Genomic DNA, 23,974 nt, shown 5'->3' with positions numbered 1-23,974 from the left:
TATGTATTATATTTATGTGTATATTTATATATAATATAAATCCTATTTTAATATGAATACATATATACCTGTAAATATTTCTTAAATATATACTTGTACGTTTGTGTATTTATATATAAATGTACACAGCACACACACATATATTATGTAAACTTTTATTTTTATTTTGACAGCACTATATATAACTTTACTGTACGACTGAACTTTACAAATTCAGTTGCTTGTAATCTATCTATCATGTAATATTTGTAAATTATATAAAATATATTAAACGTTACAAAATACTTATAAAATCCTAAAATAAATGTTGCATTGTTGCAAAAACAAAGGTTTGTTATATTGATATTATTATAGAGTGAGTATAATTTTTGATTACTGTCAAATACACGTTTCAAGACTTTGTCTGACTTCTAGTAATGCTCCCCTCTTTAAAATTAAATTTGCATGCTTGTTGTAATAAGAAACTATCAAAACATAAAACATAATTTAATCAAATATAAGATTGCAGCATTCCGTTTTTCAGCCTTTATTCCTTAAATAAAATTATAAATACAATTTATAAGGCAAATATTAAAATGTATGCCTATATTAAATAGAACATTTTTAGAAAGAACAAAAATATAAATATTAATAATACGACTTATTGTTGTTGTTGTTGTTATTATTATTATTTGGTATTTCTAAAAAATAATCATATATACTGTTTGATATATATATAGGGTCATACATGCCACAACACATAACTGTTATAATAATAATTGTTGTAATTATAAACACGGAAAGTGGGACCTTTAATGTACTATTCATTTTGTTTCCGGTTGTGTTTCGTCTGCAACGGTTCGACAGAAACCAAGATGATAACAAACATATTAACGTGTTTCTCTGATAAAAGACTTACCTGGTCACTACCGTGTATTTAGCAGTGTTGAGCGTCGAAGCTTTTACTGTCTTACCAACCGTTTATAAGAGTATAATAAGCAAGTTGTTTTAATGTAACCAGTCGGCGGACGGATTATGTTGACGGAAGTAGACGTGGATTTTGCAATGAGATCAGAGCCAAACCTACACTGTAAACTGACATATCTATTACTTTTGACGTCAAAGAAGATTGCGAGTAACTAGTTACTCATAACCTGGACCGGTGCTTATTTGGGCAGGGTTCTTTTATCGGTTGATTATTATTTACCCGACCTTATGAAAATCTAGCTGTCATCATCAAGCCAATGAACTGCCGTTCATTGATTCAGTAACGTTACTTTTGTATAAAAACGATTTCGGTCGGTTCGAAAACAAGCACTTCGTCATTTATGCGCGCGATTTCATTCAGCGATGTCCACAGCTATGTGGTCTATAGTTGGATTTGAATATTTGGTCAACCTCGAAGAAACATGTTAAGCCAATGAATGACAGCTTCACTATGGATATGCAACATAAAAGTTTTGAATGTTGCTGACAGGAATCGAGCGCCGTTTTCAACTAGATCGACATATAACTGTTATATAGTACAGTAGATACTGTATATTGTATTTTTATGTCGTGTTAGTCCATGGAGAAGATGTCTCCAATTCCTGTTCTTCCACTTTTCATCAACTGTTGTATGTCTGCACTTGGGTGCATTGCAACAGTCAAGCTTATTCCTGCCTTTAAGGATCATTTCATATCTGCGAGACTCTATGGCATGGACCTAAATAAAACCGTTAAGAAAGAAGTGTAAGTGGTTAATTTTTACATTAGAAGTTTGTATTGCAATTTGTTGTCTGGAATCTGAATTTAACTCTTTTTCTTTTCCTGTTCATCAGGCCTGAATCGCAAGGTGTGATCAGTGGCACAGTCTTCCTCATCATTCTCTTCCTCTTCATCCCTGTCCCCTTCCTCCAGTGCTTTATGGGAGAGCGGTGTCAACGGTTCCCTCACAACGAGGTGAGATAATCATCCCCTGGTTATAAAATAATAAACACATTTCAAGAACTCACCACCTGAACTAATGAGTTCAGTATTTATTATTATTATTATTTTTTTGTTTTTTATTTTTTTTTTGAAGGAAATTAATATTTTGATTCGGCAGGGATGCATTACATTAAAAGTTTGGGATCAGTAAGATTTTTAATGTTTTTTTTTTAAGACGTTTCTTATGCTCAGCAAGGCTGTGTTTATTTGATTAAAAAAAAAGTAATATTGTGAAATATTATTTCAGTGTAAAATAGTTAGAGTTCTCTATGTCAGTACATTTTAAAATGTATTTTTTCCTGTGATGCAAAGCTGATTTTTCAGCATCATTACTCCAGGCTTCAATGTCACATGATCTTCAGAAATCATTCTAATATGCCAGTTTATTATCAATGTTGAAAACAGTTGTGCTGTTTAATATTTTTATGGAACCTGTGATACTTTTTCCAGGATTCTGTAATAAATAAAAAAGAACAGCATTTATTTTAAATACAAGACTTTTGTTACAATATAAAGTACCATTTAAAAGTCTGTGGTCAGTAAATTTTTCTTCTGTTTTTTTATTTTGAAAGAAATTAATAGTTTTATTCACCAAGGATGTGTTAAATTGATAAAACGTAATAGCATAGACTTATATTGTTAGAAAAGATTTCTATTTTGAATAAATGCTGTTTTCTTTTTACTTATAGAATTCTGAAAAAAGAATCACAGGTGAAAAAAATTTTAAGCAGCTCAACTGTTGCCAACATTGATAATAAAGGTGATAAATCAGCATATTTTATGATTTTTAAAGGATCATGCTGATGAAAATTCGGCTTTGCATCACAGGGAATAAATTCTATTTTAAGTTATATTAAAACAGAAAACCATTATTTTAAACTGTAATAAGATTTCACAATATTACTGTTTTTTCTGTATTTTTAATCAAGTAAATGCATCCTTGATGAGCATAAGAGAATAGTTTAAAAACATACATTTTACTGATCCCAAACTTTTTAATGGCAGTGTATATTTTTAAATTGTTATAATATTTCACAATATTGCTGTTTGTACTGTATTTTTGATCAAATAAATGCAGCCTGGGGAGCATAAGAGATTTGTTTTTTTAAAAAAAACAAACAGACACAAAACTTTTAAACGGAATCTTGACAACCATATATACACTGGTAATATCCTTTTTTTTTTTTTTTGGAAATGTATCATGGTAATCTTGGCATACCTTGCTGAAAAATGTAGCTAAATCTAAATGTAATATAAAATTGCAGTCATAACTGCCATTTGTGCATCACTGTATTTCAGCAATCCCTGTTCTGATACGTGTTTACTTTTTTTTTTTGTCTTCTTGACTTCTCAATGATATGTCCATGTAGTTTGTGCAGCTGATTGGTGCATTGTTGGCCATCTGCTGCATGATATTCCTGGGCTTTGCTGATGACGTTTTGAACCTGCGATGGAGACACAAGCTACTGCTGCCCACTATGGCCTCCCTGCCTCTACTCATGGTCTACTTCACTAACTTTGGCAACACTGTCATCGTCGTGCCCAAACCTTTCCGTGTCCTGCTGGGGATGCATCTGGACTTGGGTGAGTTTGACAGTCAGACAGTCTGCTTAAATGTCTGGTGCTGTATATGCTTTGATTTTATTTTTTGCCCTCCTGTTTGATATGTTTGATTGTTAATATTCTAAGTATTTTTATACGTTGTGTTTCAGGCATTCTGTATTATGTATATATGGGAATGTTGGCTGTGTTCTGCACAAATGCCATTAACATCTTGGCTGGAATCAATGGCATTGAGTCCGGGCAAGCTCTCTTCATATCTGGCTCCATCATCCTCTTCAATTTACTGGAACTCAATGGTGAGGGGAGGATTACTATTCAACCTGTTTTATCCACCTAGATTCAAATCCCTTCGTAAAATATGCATAAATTATACACCGCCAGTCAAAAGTTTTCAAACATGTTTTTTAAAGAAGTCTCCTTTTGCTCACCAAGCCTGCATTTATTTGATCCAAAGTACAGCAAAAACAGTACAATTTTGAAATTTTGTACTAAAATAGCTGTTTTCTACTTGAATATATTTTAAAATGTAATTTATTCCTGTGATTTCAAAGCTGAATTTTTAGCATCATTACTCCAGTCTTCAGTGTCACATGATCCTTCAGAAATCATTCTAATATGCTGATTTGCTGCTTAAAAAAACATTTATTAGTATAATTATGTTGAAAACAGCTGAGAAGAATTTTTCAGGTTTCTTTGATGAATAGACAATTCAGAAAAAACAGCATTTATCTAAAATATAAATCTTTTGTAACATTATAAATGTTTTTATCATCACTTTTGATCAATTTAAAGCATCCTTGCTGACTCCAAGCTATTGAATGGTATAGTGTATAATATTACAAAATCTTTTTATTTCAGATAAATGCTGATCATTGAAACTTTCTATTCATCAAAAAAAAATCTTGAAAAATTTGTACTCAACTGTTGAAATATTGATAACAATAATAATTAAAAAAAAAGTTTCTTCAATAGAAAATTAGCATATTAAAATTATTTCTGAAGCATCATGTGACACTGAAGACTGGAGTAATGATGCTGAAAATGTAGCTTTGATCACAGGAATAAATTACATCTTAAAATATATTAAAACAGAAAACAGTTATTTTAAATAGTAAAAATATTTCTGAATTTTACCGATTTTCTGTACTTTGGATCAAATAAATTCAGGCTTGGTGAGCAGAAAAGACTTCTTTTAAAAACATTAAAAATCTTACTGTTCAAAAACTTTTGACTGGTAGTGTATATACACTAATGTTTATATTTTTCTCTAGTCTTCAGTGTTATACAATCCTTAATTTGTTTAAACCTCTCTGATACTGCTTGATTTTTTTTATTTTTTTTATTTTAATGTCTGTAGCAATATTCTCTAACTTATTTTGTCCAATTGATTTCTGATTCACGTTTTTCTTTCAGGAGACTACAGGGATGACCATGTTTTCTCTTTGTACTTCATGATTCCTTTTTTCTTCACCACATTAGCCCTCTTCTACCACAACTGGTTTGTTAAAACTATTGCTTTTTGATCATCTTTATTTAATTTAGTTTAAAACAGTCTATTAAAAATACTGATCTCTTATAAGCTCTATAAGACAATCAGCACTGATAATAATCTTAACCTCAACCACCTTTTCGAACAAATATATCCTATCAGGTACCCTTCCTCTGTGTTTGTGGGAGACACATTCTGTTACTTTGCCGGAATGACGTTTGCAGTAGTTGGGATACTCGGCCACTTTAGTAAGACCATGCTGCTTTTCTTCATCCCCCAAGTCGTCAACTTCATTTACTCTCTGCCTCAGCTGTTTCACATTATTCCCTGTCCCAGACATCGTCTGCCTAGGTGCGTTGTTACACTAACAGATTCAAATCAAGCTATAACATACACTCCTTTTTATTGGCAGTTGAATTTATTTGGACAGTCATTGAACGTTATTTGAATATGTGGACATTTAAAGTGTTTGCCAAAGGCTAGTCTAACCGTTGTGTCTAAATTATATGATAGCTAATCTCTAACTTGCTTTCCTCAATCAAAGCTTAAATCAGTGTTCTTAAAACATCCCTACTGTATGATCTTTTACCATTTATAGATAATAGATATTTGTAATCAAAGTTTTATTCATGCATTACAAATGAGTTCAACAGAATTTCACCATGAATAATGCAAAATGAAGTGGTTATGAGAGCTTGACCTCTAAGATTGTTTAATGCAGGTTACAGTCTGACACGGGAAAACTTGGCATGAGCTACTCCAAGTTCAAACAGAAAGACCTGGGTAAATTAGGGCAACTTATTCTGAAGGTAAACACACGCCTATTTATATCATTATCAATAGGTTTAGATATGTTATGTTAATTCTGCAACAAAACATGCAGGATCCTATTCTATTTGGTATTCCCTGTGTGTTTGAATGTGATTTCCTCTTCTATCCTGCAGGTGGCAGAAACATTATGGCTTCTGGATGTGCGTAGAGGGCAGGAAGGAGATGATGAGTTTATTGAGTGTAACAACATGACACTTATCAACCTGGTACTAAAAGTACTGGGACCTACACATGAGAGAAACCTGACTGCAATCATGCTGTTAATACAGGTGAACCCCTTATATATATTCCAGAGTTGAGAGATAATGTGCTATACTATGGTTATTTCAATTCAAAGTGGCTTGAAATGGTTGACAAGGTTGTGATATTTGACATTACAAGCTCGCTAATGTATGAGAAAGCATCTTTTTCGTCATTAATCGTATCTGACAGTGGTTCTTGCACTCGTAGTTTCTGTAAATTAAAATAAAAGTTTTATGAGTTGAATGTTCTTCGGGGTTTCCACTCTTTTCCCGTTTTAAGAATAAGGATTTAAAAAAAAATATCTCTCTCTCTCTATACTAATTTTACCTGATAAAATACTTTAGATATTGGTATAACTTGCAAAACGTATATCCAATGTAAAATTGCCCATGGCGTTTTAAGATTTGATTCATATAAATGACCTTTCCAAGTGTAGATATGACCCTTTAAGAACAAATCCTGATTCTTCGAAGGAAAGTGATGTTTTGGTAGACTCAAATATTATATTTCTTTCTCAGGTCTTGGGGAGTGCCGTGGCTTTTGGAATTCGGTATCATCTCGTGCGTCTGTTCTATGACGTTTAGACCACTTAAGCTCCTGAGAGACTTTACAACCTGCTGCTTTCATTTGGAAAGAAATACTGAAACAAAACTGATTGTTGTAAAAATGATTACTATACTGCCTGTGCTCTCTAAAGTATGGAATCTTGATTCTACACATTGTATTCCAGCTTCTCTGTCTATATATCTGCATGAGAAGGGACAGTCTACACATATGCCCTTAATTCTCATTGGGACATGAAAGCACTGCAGATAAAGAACAATGTCTCCGTAAGGATTTCCAATAATTTGGGTCTATTGAAAGATTATGTGAAGCCGTTACTTTCAGGGATATTTTAGGAAGTTGGTGAAATTTTTGAGAACATTTCTGAAAAATTACTTGATATATGCAGTTATATTTTTTTTTGTGTGTGTCAGATGTAATATTATGCCTTTGACTCATCTGAATAAACCAATGTGACATTAAACCACACTAGCTTTTGGAAGCAAAACATGCCTTATATTTATACTGTTTTATAATCATTTTTTCTATATTTTATATACTGTATATTTATTCTGTTGTACTACATTCTCATGTGGTATTCAGACCAGAAATCAAACATAACCCAAACATTAATCCAAATACACTACCAGTCAAAAGTTTTTGGACAGTAAGGTTTTTAATGTTTTTTAAAGAAGTCTCATCTGCTCACCAAGCCTGCATTTATTTGATCCAAAGTACAGCAGTAACATTTTGTAATATTTTTAGTATTTAAAGTAACAGTTTTCTATTTTAATATATTTTAAAATGTAATTTATTCCTGTGATCAAATCTATCAAATTTTCTGCTCTTTTCAAGGGAATTATAGAAATTAATCATTTTATTTAGCAAGGATGTTTTAAATTGACCAAAAGTGATGATAAAGACATTACGTTACAAAAGATTTCTATTGAATGCTGTACTTCTGAATTTCATATTCATCAAAGAAACCTTAACAAATTGTATTCCACATAATAATAATAATAATAATAAAATATTTTTGAGCAGCAAATCAGAATATTGGAATGATTTCTGAAGGATTATGTGACTGGAGTAATGATGCTAGAATTCAGCTTTTAAATCACAGGAGTAAATTTTAAAAAGATAAAAAATATTTTAAAAATTTTTTTGCTGTCCTTTGGATTTTAAAAATCTTACTGTACAGAAACTTTCGACTGGTAGCGTACATATTTTACATTTTCAATTATTAAACATGGTGTGTGTATATATATATATATATATATATATATATATATATATATATATATATATATATACATAGTATGAGTATATATATAGTCACACAATATTTTTATTTAAAAAAAAAAAGAAAAATATCATATAAGTGTAGCATTTTAAGACGTTTTTTTGTCCAAAATTAATTTTATTTGCCATTGTACCACATTGATATCAAATTGTTAAAATATCTTAAAAATATTTACTTTATATCACAGCTTCTCTCACTCTCTCTTAGATTTATATGTATTAGTACAGCACTATGATATCGTTCCAAATCCAAAGCAGATTTACAGAAAAAAGTGTTATTTAGCAAGTAAAGTTCCATTTAGAGTTGTGAGACAGGCATGACCACCGCTGAATACAAAGTGCAAATCGAGCTGCGGAACACTTGAAAGGGTTTAGGTGTTGGAGGGAATGATAATTGTGATGTACTGCTAGGCTGCAATTTGATTGGCTGAGATTTCACCGCGACGCCGCAAAGATGAATTCTGATTGGCCTGCTTATTTCAAGGGAAAAAAGTAAGGAAATGTTTGTAGTATTTGCAAAAGGTGAGTTATTTTTGTAATGTTTTTAAATAGTTCTAGACTCATTCCCTCACAGTATGTTCTTGAATGAAAACTCATTCAATTTTTCTCAGCCGAAGCGATTAAAAAGACGCTAGTCAACAAAATGGAGGCAGAATGTTAACTTACCTTTTTGTTTTGCTAACCTGCTATGGCTCATGCTAGCTTTACAACTTTGATTTAATAAAACTACTAGTTCTACGAAGTTGTTCTATGTTGCAGGTAATCATTTTGCCGCGGTTCATGTATTGAAGATGGTTGTTTATTGCCTTTAAAGACAAACGGACAGCTATGGGTGGATAGCTCGAGATAGCTGCGATGTGTAGAACAAACTTACAGTCATATTGGATCTGGCATATGACTTTACTGTGTTTCAGAAGACTTGAGGACCACACGTTGTGCTTTATATTCAGCGCTGCATGATGCCCCCGTCGGGTAAACGCGCCCTGCGCAGAGAGGAGCTGCAGTTGGAGCTGGCGTGTGAGTGGGGTTCGTGTCAGGAGACGTTTGACAGGATGCAGGAGTTCTGCCAGCATGTGGAGAAACATTATAAAGCCACAGTGGACAGTGAGACAGAATTGCCAGGTGCGTCCAACACACGAAAGTGTCAGGTGTCCGTGTGATGAGTCTTGTAATGGAAGCATATATTTACATATTTTTCTTGTCTTAAAGGGATAGTTCACCCAAAAATGAATATTCTCATCATATTGTTCCAAACTTTTTTATAGAACACAATTGGAAAAATTTTAAAGAATATATTTTCCATGCACTGGAAATGAATGATGACTGTCACACTTAGCAAAGAGCGGAAAATAAACGACTATAAATTAATAACCCCTTGACAGCTTAAAAAGATAGTTTACCCAAAAATGAAAATTCTGTCATTAATTACTCACCCTCCCAACAAGAGTAAAATCTTTCCGTGCCACAGGCATATGCCACTCCACATGTCACCGATACATGCGCATGGCACTGGCAGCTGCCACTCGACCTGTCACTGTTATATGTGCATGACACTGCACATGCCACCATTATATGCGCATGGCACTGAATCCGGCACTGCCGTGCGCGCATGGCAGTCGACATGTCACCGCTAGATGCCCACGGTACTGGCAGCTGCCACTGGACATTTCACCGCTACATGAACATGGCACTGGACTCGGCACGGCCATACGCGCATGGCACGTTTTGAAACTTTGATTTCACGTTTAAGTTTTATTTTAATTTTGTATAGATAAAACATACATAAATAAAAATAAAAACAGCGTAACTCTTGACAGATAAAGAAAACATATCAAATATACAGACTAAAAAATATGTGACAGACGCCCTTCTAAACTGCGGCGACCGGAAGGGGACAAGTTCGGTTCACTTAATTTTGCCGTGGCCACGAAATATTAATTTTACGTACATCATACGTACGTCATATTAGGACGAGATCACCTACGTCTCAGATACACCTAACCCTACCCGATACTTTATTCAAACTTTTGGATTATTTCCTTCATTTTTATTTTTATTGAAAACAAATGCCTTTCCGATGTAAAATGAAAAAGCAGAAGATAAAAAGTAGAAGGTCGATTTCGGCAATAGGCAGATGCGAACACAATTTAAGATATTTTTAAGCAAGACCTGAGAGGTTTATGTAAATTAGTTCGCATGTAGCGGTGACATGTCGAGTGGCATACACACATGGCCGTGCCCGGTCCAGTGCCATGCGCATATAACGGTGGCATGTGCAGTGCCATGGGCATATAACAGTGACAGGTCGAGTGGCAGCTGCCGGTCCAGTGCATTGCCAGTGCCATGCTAGCTGTGACATGTCATGGGCATATAACAGTGACCAGCTGCCAGCCATGCATGGTGACATGTCGGCATGCATGGCGGCCCGGTCCAGTGCCATGCCATGCACATATAAAGGTGACATGTGCAGTGCCATGCGCACATGGCAGTGACAGGTGCCGTGGCAACTCAGTGCCATGCGCATATAACGGTGGCATGTGCAGTGCCATGGGCATATAACAGTGACAGGTCGAGTGGCAGCTGCCGGTGCATTGCGCATCTAGCTGTGACATGTCGAGTGCCATGCGCACATGGCCGTGACATGTCCGGTGCCATGCACACATGGCCGTGACGGGTCCGGTGCCATGCACATATAAAGGTGACATGTGCAGTGCCATGCGCACATGGCCGTGCCGGGTTCAGTGCCATGCGCATATAACGGTGGCATGTGCAGTGCCATGGGCATATAACAGTGACAAGTCGAGTGGCAGCTGCCACTACCATGCGCATGTAGCGGTGACATGTGGAGTGGCATATGCCCGTGGCACAAATGTTCCAAAAATGTTCCAAAAGATATTTTTGATGAAATCTGAGAGCTTACCCTCCAAGGGTCCTACAACGTTCAAGGTCCAGAAAGGTACCAAGAACAGAGACAAAATAGTCCAGTTGACATTAGTGGTTCAACTGTAATTTTATGAAGCTACAAGAACACTTTTTGTGCGCAAAAAACCCCAACAAAAATAATGAATTTATTTAACAGTTCTGCTCCTCTGTTTCACCCTAGCACCATTTCAACTATTTTGTAGATGTTCTTGGTACCTTTCTGGACCTTAAACATGCTAGGACCCTTCCTGTCTATTGAGGGTCAGAAAGCTCTTGGATTTCATCAAAATATCTTAATTTGTTTTCTGAATGAAATGAGGGTGAGTAATTAATGAGGGAATTTTCATTTTTGGGTGAACTATTACATTTTTTTTTTTTAAATTTAGGCCTGCCGCGGAGAAGTTTTAATGGCTTGAAACATAGACCACTATGGACCACTTCATGTGACTTTTGTTTTTCCTACTTATTTTAAGCAGTTTTGTTTTCATTAAATTTTTTTGTTGTTCAAATAAAGCTGCAATAAAATATAAATATTAAACAAAAACATTAAGGAATAGTTTAGCCAAAAATAAAAATTCTTTAGTAACTTACTTTGTTGCTTTAAATCCATAAGACTTTGGTTAATCTTCAAAACACAATTTAAGATATTTTTAAGCAAGACCTGAGAGGTTTATGTAAATTAGTTTAGCCCTCTAAACTAAAGATACTTAAAATTAAATATTTTTAATATTTTTGCAAAAATTGCCAACTGAATTATAACAAAATAATATTTGCATTTTTTTTTTTTTTTTTTTTTTTTTTTTTCGCTTTTGAAAATTATAGTGCAAAAATATACTAGGCAGTGTTGCCAAGTTCATGATTTTACTGTGGAAATGGCTAACTTTTACACTGTTGCCACAGGTTAAAACAGTCTCCCCGGAACACTATTCGACAGAGGGGAAAACAAAAAAAAACATAATTGGGCTACTTTTAATTAGCAATTGCACTGGTTTTGTTTTGCAGACCTGGCAACCCTGATACCAGGTCTTGTATTCAGCTTATTCTTCAATGTGGAAGTAAGCCTATGGGTGAGAGTTCTGGTTGTTTAGCTGTTTTAAGGAAATAACAATGAATAAGAATAAGAATAACAATGTGCAGAAAATGGTAAAACTGTTTGCACTACAAATCAGTGTGTTCATAATTAAGATAATACATTAAAATAATATGGTAAGACACACCAATTTGCAATATCAAGCAGCTAAACAAGCTGTTTTGTAAAGCTAAAAATAGCTGGATGCCAATGAGGCTGGAAGCCAGACTCATAAAATTTACAAATGGATGCTTTTACAAAAAAAAGGTGGTGGATGCAATACCAGACCTGTTGTAATGTGTTCAAAGGGGATTGTTAGCACAGGGAGTGTGCTACCAACACATTTCTTATTTCTTCATCTATGTTACATTGCACCAACAGTCACGGGCACATTTTTATGCACTGTTCGTCTGTCTGTCTTAATGTTACATCAGCAGTGGATTGTTTCTGAGTGTTGAGCCATAGCAGGCATCTCGGCTCAAGGTTTCTGGCAGTCAGAGTCCCTGTGGTGCTGACTCCCTTGGCCTGGTCCATAATCAATACTTGGCTTGCCTGCATGTTTTACAGAAGAGGAGCATAACTGTCTGTGGAGAGACTGTGGCTTCTGCTCAGTGGAGGGAAATGCAGAGCTTCTCAGACACCTGTTCTTCCATTGCTACCACACCAAGTTGAAGCAGTGGGGTCTTGCTATACTCAAGGGCCACAGTGACATGGGTGCATGTTCGGTGGGCCTCCATAACCGCAACATTGTGCCTGAGGTCCAAGAGAACTTCCTTTGCCTTTGGGAGCACTGTGAGGTATGAAAGCAATCCAAAAGCTTGTTTTTAAGTAGGTTATGTGTTACTATATGTGGCTTGTTAAAACAGGTTTTTTGACGTGTAAAGAATAAGTGGGCAAGTTTTTATTCTACTATGTACTGTGTTTGGCAGTGTTTTCAAAAATAAAGTGCTCCGCTGATAAGCATGTTTGTATTCAGATGTCTATGGATAATCCAGAGTGGTTCTACAGACATGTGGAGATGCATGCCCACTGTCTTGAGGCTAATGAAGAGAATGTGTTGTTCTGTGGCTGGAAAGGTAAGAAATAACTTCAGTGCTCCTCCACGGTCCACTACAAAATATACCTTATATATATTCTTCAAAGAAAAAAGTTATTTTAGCTTATTTTAATGTTTGCCTTTTCTGGACCACATTTAAGTGTGAACCACATGGTAGAAGATATTAAAGTATTAGTTCACTCCAGAATTAAAATTCCCTGATAATTTACTCACTCCCATGTCATTCAAGATGTTCATGTCTTTCTTTCTTTAACTGAAAAGAAATAAGGTTTTTGAGGTAAAACATTCCTGGATTTTTCTCCATAAAGTGGATTTCAGTGGGGATCAACAGGTTGAAGGTTCAAATTGCAGTTTCAGTGCAGCTTCAAAAGGGCTCTACATGGTCCCAGTTGAGGAATAAGGGTCTTATCTAGCAAAGCGATCGGTCATATTAAAAATAAAAAAAAAACTCACTAGCTCTACTTAACACATTATGTAATCACATTGGAATGTGATGTGCAAAAAGAAAAAAAAGTCAAACACCCTTTACAAAAAAAAGGTAAAACAATGCCCTACCCAACCTTTTTGGACTAGAGTACATAGAAGAACAGTTAACCATGCGTGACCTTTTCAACATAATTACATATTGCAAGTCAGCCAGTGCAAGACATGCGTTTGTAGTTAAAGAAGAAATTCTGGAATGTTTTCCCTAAAAAACGTTCTTTTCGACTGAAGAAAGAAAAAGAACATCTTGGATGACATGGGGGTGAGTAAAGGATCAGGAAATATATTTCAGGAGTGAACTAATCCTTTAAAGCATCTTAGTTATGTGAATGTTCCTGAAAGGTTTCTTTGCTCACCATGACATTTAAAACGCTGCACGTTTTTAAGATGATGTTCACTTTTCCTTATTATTTTTAGACTGTGAGGCCTCTTTCAAGGGCAGGTTTAAGTTGCGAGAGCACATGCGTAGTCACACACAGGAAAAACTGGTGGCATGTCCGACCTGTGGAGGAATGTTCGCCAACAACACAAAGTTTTTTGACCACATTCGACGACAAACCTCTATAGAAGGTGAAATAACAGATAACAGAATCTGAAAACCTTCTGTATTGAACGATGTGAACTCTTTCACTGAACATAAAAAAGGTATTACATTGATTAGTATGGTTCATTGCATCCATTTCTTTTCTGTGCAAATGTGTCTATAGGTCAAAGATTTCAATGTTCTCACTGCTCTAAACGGTTTGCCACTGAGAGGCTGCTGAGAGACCATATGAGGAACCATGGTATGGGTCTTTGTATGTTCAGTGTCATAAAGTGTCATAGCTTTTATTGCCTAATGATGTCCTTCTCTGTTCTCTGATCAAAGTCAACCATTATAAATGTCCACTTTGTGATATGACCTGTCCATCACCATCCTCGCTGAGAAACCACATCAAATTTCGTCATTCCAACGAGAAGCCTTACAGCTGTGACTACTGCGAGTACAGGTGAGGTCACTTCATTTACAGACATTGAGTCATAATCCTTGAATATGTCAAATCTGTTAGTCTGCCATGTCAGTACATGATTTCTCAGTTTGTTTGTGTTTTTCTGGTTCTCAGCTGTAAAAACCTGATAGACCTGCGAAAGCATTTAGACACACACAGCAGTGAGCCAGCGTATCGATGTGACTTCGCTGATTGTGACTACTCCACCCGCTCGCTTTACTCAATCAAGAACCACTACAAACGTGTTCATGAGGTGAGCCAGTCAGAAAACACCAGCCACATTCATATCTACATATAATGAGCCAATAAGAAAAAACATCAATGTAAAATAACAAAATATCTTTTTTTGTGTTCCATAGAATAATGCAAGTCAGATTTGGAAAGACAACTAATTTTATTTTATTTTATTTTATTTTATTTTATGCAACAGCTCTTTCTGGTCCTTGAATCTGATTGGCTGAGTTCATATAAATAATAAGTTTTTGTGTCATGGAATGTAGTTTTAATATTTGTTTGTAGGTAAAAATGTAATTGTTTAAATCTCAGATATGCGGTTTGATAAGAAAGATATTGTCTATTAGAAAATTTGCTGAGCTCTAGGGCGTCAGCGACTGTTTAGGAGTCATAAAACCGCAGAGGGTGGCCTTACCTTAGCCAGCTCTTCTGGAATTTGCTCCTGGCTTTGATGTGTCTATAGTGGTTAAACATGAGATATCATTTGTTTTGGGTAAAGCTAATGCGCAGTCTTTGGTCTCATTAATCTATTATTTGTTCCAGAGAAAATATGGCTGTATATCAGCATGCTGTGATTACCTACGGCCGAATCACAGCAGTGCCGATATACAGCGATATTGCATGTGATATTACTCATTAATTTTATTTTTGGCCATGAATATGGCAATAAAAAATGAGGACAAGCAATCATTGCTTGGTAATTGGTCAACAAAGTATTGATAATTATGTAAATATTGCCATACTAACAGTTGTCTGAATTTTTTGGGTTTGAGTTCTTTTCATATTTTGTTACCATTTTCTAATCTATAGCAAATAAACTGTGATAATGTGAGAAATGTTGAAGGTGTCTAAATTAAATTTTGGTTTGTCTGTACCTAAAATAGGTAAAAATGTTAATGTGTTGTTTTGCATTTAGGGAGATTACACTCCTCGATACAAGTGTCATGTATGTGAGCAGTGCTTCACCCGGGGGAACAACCTCACCGCACACTTACGCAAGAAACATCAGTTCAAATGGCCTTCAGGACACCCGAGATTTAGGTAAAAAGACTTCCTCCTTCCTTGTTGTATAGTCATGTGTTTTTTTTGTTTTTTTTTTTTTGTCTGTCTCTGACTTTGCGTCTGATTTCAGAAAGCTCTTTATAGTTTTGTGTGTAATAAACATGAGATGGAAAAAAAAAATTTCAGAATCTGAGAAAAATGTAGTCAAAAGCAGTAATATGGTGAAATATTATTGCAATTTAAAACAATTTTTTTCTGTTTCTTTCCTTCAAGGGATAGTTCATGCAAAAATGAAAATTCTGTCATGAATTATTCACCCTCATGATGTTTCAAACCCGTAAGACCTTTGTTCGTCTTCTGTCATGAGCATGCGTTAAAGACCGCCACAGAAGAGAAATTGTTCAATAAAGTCATTATTTTTGTTCTTTACGCACAAAAGGTATTCTTGTAGCTTCATAACATTATGGTTGAACTACTTTTACTGAATTATTTTAACAATGTCCTTACTACTTGAACGTGTCAGTTGCGTTGCTCTCTATTCAGGGTCAGAACGCTCTTTGATTTCATCAAAAATATCTTCATTTGTGTTCCGATGATGAACAAAGGTCTTAGGGGTTTGGAACGACATGAGTGTGAGTAATTAATGACAGAATTTTCATCTTTGGGTGAACTATCCCTTTAGGAATCATTCTAGTGAATTTTGCTGCTTAAAATGTTTAAAAAAAAAAAAAAAAACACATAATGAGCTCAAACTTTTGAGTAGGTCAACCAACCATAGTTCCAATCATAGTAGATACAATAATTATTTTTTGGAGGGTTTCCAGTGGACCTGTCTAACCTGACTATGGTCTTTTGCCCTATACCCATCTCTTTCAGGTATAAAGAGCATGAAGATGGGTTTATGCGCCTGCAGCTGATCCGCTATGAGAGCGTCGAGCTAACAGAGCAGCTGATGCGGGAGCGGCAGGGCGAGGGGGACAGCAGTGAGTCCAGCCAGCAGAACGTCCAGCCTGGTGAAGAACTGGAGGAAACGGTGCCCATCGGCATTATGGGTGGAAATATAGAGGCAGTAATAAGAAAGGACGGAGTTGATGTCTGTAGGACACAGGAAAATACAGAAAGTGTGTTCTTGGTATTGACATCCGGCACCTCCTCAGAAACGGACTCTACAAGGGAGGGGGCCGTAATGCGTCAGTTACAGGACACTGCCCAGCACCTGGGCATGGAGGTGGTTTAACTGCACCTCTGATTACTGGAACGCCCTGAGACTGCTGTATCAGACAATAGAAAGGTACATTAGGACATTCCAATTAACTCTGTTACAAAACGTACTATGAGACTAACAGGGGACCAAAACAGGAATAGAGTGTGTTTGAGGATTCAGTCATCAAAAACCTCTTGAACACCGCACTGAACAGAACAGATCAAGCTGTATCACAAGTGAGTTTGTGCTTGTGAGGATGTGCTTAAACAGATAGTTTGCTCAAAAAAGTACAGTTGTTGTAATAGTTTACTCACCCTCATGTCTTTCTTACCCCATGTTGTTTTGTCACAAAATGACATGTCAAGTAGAGTGTGAGTTGACTTTTTTCAATCAAGAAAAATGAATCATTTATACTCTGTAAAAAGTTTTTACTAGTTTCAACTTAAGAACTTAAGTTTAGCAGCTGCCTTAAAATTTTAAGTTAGATCAACTTAAAAGTGCAAGTCATTTAAACTTATTTTATTGTAGTGAGTTGAAATGACTTGTACTTTTAAGTTGATTTAACTTAAAATTTTAAGGCAGCTGCCGAACTAAAGTTTTTAAGTTGAAACTGGAGACGATTTTTACAGTATACCGCCAAGCTCTAAAATGGACAAAAAACACCATGAAAGTATATTAAATGTTTATATAAGTGTTTTTTTTCTCCGTTTGGAGCTTGGAAAAATAAGACTGTTTCCTTGTAGGGAAAACACACATGCACACACCTTCAAGATCTCTTATTGTGTTTCTTAAAAGAAGGACACTGCAGGGTTGGAACAATATAATTAAATGATGCAATTTTTTATGGGCTGAACTATCCCTTTAAATTTGACTGTTTGTGTATGAGTGAGTGAGCGAGAGAGAGAGAGAATGGAAATGTTTAATCCTACTGAACAGTTTAATCAGCTTTCTTTGACTCTCCAGGTAAGGAAGATGGACAGATCTCTGTGGAGAACTCTTTACAGTTTATAGTTTTACACAGTGTGCTTCGTTTTAAGGTTGAATTGGAAGTACTTCTGAACTCTAAACTGACTACCATTCCTGTTTAATTTATTTTTCATCTTTTTTTATTGAGATCAGTTCTGTTGTGCAGAAAGACCCATTCTGGCAGAAACTTCCAGTTCCTTAGTAAAAAGTAGTTCAAATTAATATTTGTTTATTTTTTAAAGTAGGTTTGTTTTTTTAATAAGATACACCTTTTTGTTAGGACTTGTATTTGCCATTGAATCGTCATAACCTAATTTAGAAGAAAGAATTCATTTAGGGGAAACTGACTATATTAAATGACAAATTTATTTTAAATAAACAATGGCAGTTATTTCAGAACATTTTTGTCCTCTTTGTTTTGTTCTCCTGTAATTGAAATATTTTATTTTTTACCTTTCAATTTTTTTTTCAGTTGTGCCATCAAGAATGAATTATATTTTAAAATATATTTTAATAATATTATTAAATAATTATTTAAAATTAGAATTTTTCAGTATTACTGTTTTTGATCAAATAGATGCAGTCTTGATGAGCAAGAGGCTTTTTTTCAAAAACAAAAAAATAGCTGCAAGCAGCAATTACCAGGGTTCAAGTGATTTAAGGCATTTAAGCACACATGAAAAAAGACATTATTTAGCAAGCTTGTAAGCACCAAAATCAATTTAAAAAAAAAAAAAACATTTTTGGCAACTCCAGGTAATTTACCAGCGTACTTTAGATCGCTTATTGGTGGTGTGAGTACTACCATCCCTTCAAGTTTCAAGTCTCTACGATTTACGTACGATCACGTAACTGCACGATCAGTTTTACATGGAGATTGCTAATCTTTGGCCATTCTAACAATTACTATATGGTTTCAGCGCCACGCACTTAAACCACTAAAAATTCTTACCAGATATACCTTATATGCTATATATTCCTGTGTGTGTGAAAAATGAAAGCTTGTGTATTCAAGTACAGAGTGTTCTGAGGATAATCCACTTTGTTCTGTGATCTTGTGTGTGACTGCAAGAACAGTACTTGTAAGTACTGTTTGTTTGAATCTCTCAGGACAGGAGTCAGCAGGCAGGTTGTGCTGGGTTAGGCAAAAGTTTATGCATTGCTGCAGCAGTCAGAAGTCAGTGTTTGCACGCTTTTCACAGATCTCTGTCGTTACAGTAATTACACGCGCTGCAGGTCTCAAGCACACTAGACAGTATGCTTGGGGAAGCGAATCGGACAAGATTAATCTCTAGCATTGTTAAATGTGAAAAACATGAAATTTACAATCAGCACAACTGAAAGTTAAGCTAAACTGCAAATCAGACTTCCCATGACTCTCTCCCTTTCTCTGTAATCTCTTTCTCTCTGCTCTAGTGATATTAGCTGGTGTTTAAGAGATTAGTTTGTGTTAAAGGCTTAGTGTAAGCTGAGATACAACACTTTCCCTTTCTTTCCATCTGTCTCACTTGGTCTCTCCACAGGAAAACGGGTTCTTGAATAGCTTTAAAAATACATTTCCTAATGCAAATAGTTTTTCTATATTATTCAAATATTTATGGCTTCTGCAATATGAGAGAATAGAACAAGGAATCGCTGATTAGAAATGAGTGGGAGACATTCAGAAGAGGTGAACTGAAGAGATATAGACTTCTCGCCATCAAAACGACATGAAACTAGAAGCTTTTCTGGTGCTGCTTCTGGGGTCCTTGCAAGGGGTGTTCACTCAAGTGCCTATTACTGCATTTACTGAAAGAACAGCTGTGGAGGAAGGTCTTGGAAGCGGTAAGGGAAGCACTTCACAGATTCATGAATGAATAAACAAAATGTCTTAACTAAGCATTAGTATTGTTCTTACAAACTGACAAAATCTCTCAGAATTGTTAAAGGATGCATGAATTTGAGCACTGATGACTGCAATGTCACTCAGGTCTGTTAGAAGTGGAACAGGAAGATGAACTGGCAGACACTTACTGGTCTGGGACGGCCCCCATTTGTTTCGGAGGGTGTAAAGGCCGACACAGGGAGCTGAAGAGAGACACCTGTGGAGATTCAGACTGTTGCTGGGTGGGATACAAATCCCTTTGTAGAGGTACACCTGATTGTTCACACATAAATGAAATTTCTGTCATTGTTTACCCTCACGTTATTCTAAACCTGACTGACTTGTTTATGTGGAACACGTCTCAAATGTACATGTGTATCAAATTGTTTTTTGTACATGTAGTGAACCCTTTTGTAAACAAAAGGGATTAGTTACCAGCATTCTTCACACATTTTCTGCTGTGTTCAACATCATGATGAGTTTTCATTTTTGGGTGAACTATTCCATAGATGTAATGTACTTTTGTTGCCATCACTACAGACTTTTAAGCATTTCCACGAAACCAAAGATTCTACTGTTGATTTGTGTGTGTGTGTGTAATCTAAATTTTTTATGTGTTTCATTATGTGTTTGTGTCTTGTTTATTCTTCTATTTTCTTTGCCCTAGTGAACTGTGGAAAGCCTGATGTGGACTTTAACGGGATGATTTATGGGAGTGATTGGTGGGTGGGTTCTGTAGTGCGGTACAACTGCAGACCAGGGTTCGTGTTGGTGGGAGATCCTGCCCGAGCCTGTCAGTCCAATGGGAAATGGACACCCAAACCGTCCTGTCTCAGTAAGTCCTGGTCTGTCCGGACATCACACAAATCATGGAACTGACCCTTCGCAAAGACCTGCCCCCTTCATTACTGTTTCTGTGTCTGACAAGCCATGCTGCTCCCATGCCACACAATCATGTTCTCACGCAGTGAAAAATACATTGTAGTGCGAAAAGGACACTGACAATGCACCAACAAACAAGACAGAGCAGGTTATTTTTTCTCCACTTTTGTGACTCTTTAATATGTCGCTGTAGCACCTCAGTTTAAGCAGAACATGAACTGATCATTTCTTCCTCTTAACTTGTTATAGCATTAAATAAACATGAATGAAATCTGAAAGTATCTTGTTTCAATCATCGAAAGACGTCAATACACATCATGTTCAAGTCCGCCAAGATTAATCTACTCTCCAGGCTTGTTTGTTTGTTGGACAAAAATGGTCAGATCGGCTGTCAGTCAAACTCCCTGTGAAGGGTCATTAACCTATAAAGTGCACACAAAACTGAAGCCTAATCTGTCTCAAGTCTAATGTATGTATGGTATATGAGAGACTGAATGCTAACTAAAGTCAGTACTGTTACCTTGAGAGGTGTTAAAATAATGTTTCAGAATTACCACTCACTGTAAGAAAAAAATCCATAGAAAAATGGAAAAGGTACTGGAAATTTTCTGTCAGGACTTTATCCATTAAGGGAAGACACTGCAGGCAAAAACAGTTTTTTTCATGCACCTGTCAAGTTTGAGATTTTGGGCTTTTTGGCTTTTCAAAAAGTGTTTTTTTTTTCAGACTGGTGGAAAGAAAACATCCAAAAGACACTATTAAGTGTTTCTTTTATAGCACTCAATCTATTTGTGTCAATAGATCTCAATTTTATCTCAAAATGAGTTTTTTCTCCTACACTGAGCCATAAATCTCCACTTCAGTAGGACTTACACACACCAAACTTTACATTTTTATTCCTGTCTTTATCCTGAAGGTTTTTACAGAGGGATTTGTTCATATATAATTTGCTTGATTTTATTTGTTTTTTATTCCCCAAAGAACAGTAAAAATTGTTTTTTTTTTTTTTTTTAATTATGAAGTGACATAATAGATACCCAAAATTCCCTCTGTAAAAACTTTTGACTCTTATGTCAAAAAAATTAAACAAGAACTTTGAAACTGACTTCATCCAGTGTTTAGATTTTTGTACTAGAAATGTATGCAAATTAGCGCATATTTCATTACATAATACCTCATTTACATATTTAAACCTAACATTTTGGAAAACTTGTAATACAAAAGATGTTTGCAGTTATCAGTGTAATCAATCAGCTGGGTAAGTAAGGTGATAAATATTAGTTCATTTTTTTACCCTATTCACCTGCAGTGTCTCGCCTTAAGTACAGCCATTTACTTTAATGTAAAAGGGAAAGTAAAAGGATATCATATTTGCACGTACATACATTTTACAGATTCTTCTTAGAGTGCATAGTCATTGTCCATAATCTGAAATTATGAAATATCTAAGTGCATATATGTATTAAGTTCATCAGTTACATTTTACACTGAAATGAATTTCATTGGCTATATTATATACAAGTACAATTTTCTCTCTCCTCCTGTATGTGACGTTAGGAGTGTGTCATCGTGGCCGTGTGGAGATCAATGAGAAGGACATTGACGGGACATGTTCGTCCACCTGTCCTGATGCTAAGAGCTATGCAGTCCCTCTGAACCACAAATGCAGTCGTATTGAGAACTGCACAACTAAAAATCAGGCTGGAAGCGCTGGTTTACACGCTGCAACTACTGCGACTGTGACTGCTTCACTCCCTGCGGCAAGTTTTTATAGAGTCGTTTAAATTGTGGTTGGTTAAAACAGTGACAAAAACTGCAACTGCAGTAACATAAACAGTAATTCAAAATCACTGTTTTTGTTTGTTCCCTCAGCTTCTACAGGATAAAAGACTGAATCCGTATTCATTATCCTTTTCTTTGAAGACATTTTGTCCACATGAGTTTTGGAAACAACAGAGTAAAGTTTTATTGGACTGTAAAGACACTTGTCATGCAAACTGAAGAGAACTTGTCAAACTGAATATTAAGAATTATTATGCATCTCTAGATTCTGAATTTATCTACACAATTAGTGACCTTTATTTTAACCACTGACTACAAAAGCCCAGACATTCAGAAATGTTGCTGTATTCCCGATCTGTTTTTAGTAGTACAGAGATGAACTTGTAATTTAGTTATCCTCTGAGCATAAACCATACTGCTAAATATACTGTATTGGTATTGTACATTTGATTGTATGTAGTTAATTAGTCACACTTGTGGAAAGATCAGAGAAACAGTGCGAAGTGATTTTATTAGAGTATTATACACTTGTAGATACAATGAAATTATTAGTTTATTTATTCACTTAATGATTGGTACAAGATGTGGTATTAATATAGCTGATCTGAATCGGAATGGTCTCTTATATAACCACACATGTATAACTGATAACAGAAAACAAATGTCCTTTTAGGCCCAAGTGGTGAAGTTCATAATGAAAATCTCATTTTTGCTGGGTTGGTAGCAGCCAATTCCTGTAAAAACAAATGTTATATAATATATATAAATTTTATATATATATATATATATATATATATATATATATAAAATTCAATTCATGCACTTACCCACGTTCAGTCGGGTAGTTTTTCCGTGGTGTTTTGTCAGAAGCTCCCAATATGTTTTGTTTACAGTAGATCCAGCCAGACCATTCACACTCTCCAGAAATATGCCATAACTTTTGTCAACACTGTATGTGAAACTAATAGAAATATATGTAGCAGAATTAGCACAAAAAAAAATGACATTGCCACCACAACAGTTCCTTAATTAAATCAGAATATCTGATAACATTTTCTGGCATACGTGAAGTTGCTGTTGGCGTCCTTTAGTTTATTTAAGACCCCAAAGATCGGCATTCCTGTCGTCACATTAGCAGGGTAGGAGACCATTGAGTTAGTGAATTTATTAATGACAGTCACCGTAATGGAGTCTGGAATCTGTGCCTTCTCTCCCTTCTTTGCTGTAAAGAATAGAGATTTTCTGCATCAGAGAGTCTCATAGAATCCTGTATAAACATATTAAATCATACTTTTCATATGTAGGATGTTAGACCTTAAAGGATTTGAATTCAGTCATGTTTCCCCTCGTTTCAAGCCGAAATCATGGCTTTAGAGAGAAGAACTCACCTGAGTTGTCATGTCCCTCCAGCCCTGGGAAAGGCAGCAAAGCCGCAAAGCACAAAAGAATAATTGTTCTCTGAGCCATTCTTGCAGTCTGCACAGTGTGTCTTAATATCGCTCACAACCGTACACCCTATTTATATACATTTTTGCATTTCAACTTTCTACGTCATATCATTTCTAAGAAAGCTGTACCTTAAAAAGGAGTGGCGAGCTGTGA

General features: G+C 35.5%; 3 protein-coding genes across 6 annotated transcripts; all 3 read left to right on the top strand.

The window, feature by feature from the left end:
- Window positions 1–812: 812 nt before the first annotated feature.
- Window positions 813–7,476, top strand: dpagt1 (dolichyl-phosphate (UDP-N-acetylglucosamine) N-acetylglucosaminephosphotransferase 1 (GlcNAc-1-P transferase)). Its single transcript, XM_051111302.1, has 9 exons — window positions 813–1,710; window positions 1,800–1,920; window positions 3,318–3,531; window positions 3,660–3,806; window positions 4,924–5,008; window positions 5,162–5,350; window positions 5,721–5,808; window positions 5,944–6,099; window positions 6,592–7,476. Exons 1-9 carry the CDS (start codon window positions 1,547–1,549, stop codon window positions 6,655–6,657), a joined length of 1,230 nt encoding a protein of 409 aa, XP_050967259.1. The 5' UTR covers window positions 813–1,546; the 3' UTR covers window positions 6,658–7,476.
- An 871-nt stretch (window positions 7,477–8,347) lies between these two features.
- On the top strand, window positions 8,348–18,236 carry hinfp (histone H4 transcription factor). 4 transcript variants are annotated; one of them, XM_051108672.1, is made up of 10 exons: window positions 8,348–8,440; window positions 8,833–9,040; window positions 12,477–12,706; window positions 12,886–12,985; window positions 13,867–14,019; window positions 14,157–14,234; window positions 14,318–14,438; window positions 14,553–14,691; window positions 15,589–15,713; window positions 16,551–18,236. In XM_051108672.1, exons 2-10 carry the CDS (start codon window positions 8,875–8,877, stop codon window positions 16,909–16,911), a joined length of 1,473 nt encoding a protein of 490 aa, XP_050964629.1. In that variant the 5' UTR covers window positions 8,348–8,440; window positions 8,833–8,874; the 3' UTR covers window positions 16,912–18,236. The 4 variants fall into 4 exon arrangements, with proteins under 4 accessions (XP_050964629.1, XP_050964631.1, XP_050964632.1 ...); XM_051108674.1 differs by having other exon boundaries at window positions 8,368–8,440; window positions 8,836–9,040; XM_051108675.1 differs by lacking the exon at window positions 8,348–8,440 and adding an exon at window positions 8,454–8,677 and having other exon boundaries at window positions 8,836–9,040.
- A 1,090-nt stretch (window positions 18,237–19,326) lies between these two features.
- si:ch211-117m20.4 (CUB and sushi domain-containing protein 3) lies at window positions 19,327–22,799 on the top strand. Its single transcript, XM_051108667.1, has 5 exons — window positions 19,327–19,668; window positions 19,814–19,975; window positions 20,376–20,543; window positions 22,148–22,350; window positions 22,463–22,799. Exons 1-5 carry the CDS (start codon window positions 19,554–19,556, stop codon window positions 22,589–22,591), a joined length of 777 nt encoding a protein of 258 aa, XP_050964624.1. The 5' UTR covers window positions 19,327–19,553; the 3' UTR covers window positions 22,592–22,799.
- Window positions 22,800–23,974: the final 1,175 nt, after the last annotated feature.

Source organism: Labeo rohita, chromosome 5, assembly GCF_022985175.1.
Source record: "Labeo rohita strain BAU-BD-2019 chromosome 5, IGBB_LRoh.1.0, whole genome shotgun sequence".
NCBI classification, from domain to species: Eukaryota; Metazoa; Chordata; class Actinopteri; order Cypriniformes; family Cyprinidae; genus Labeo; species Labeo rohita.
This window is presented reverse-complemented; position numbering and strand designations above follow the sequence as displayed.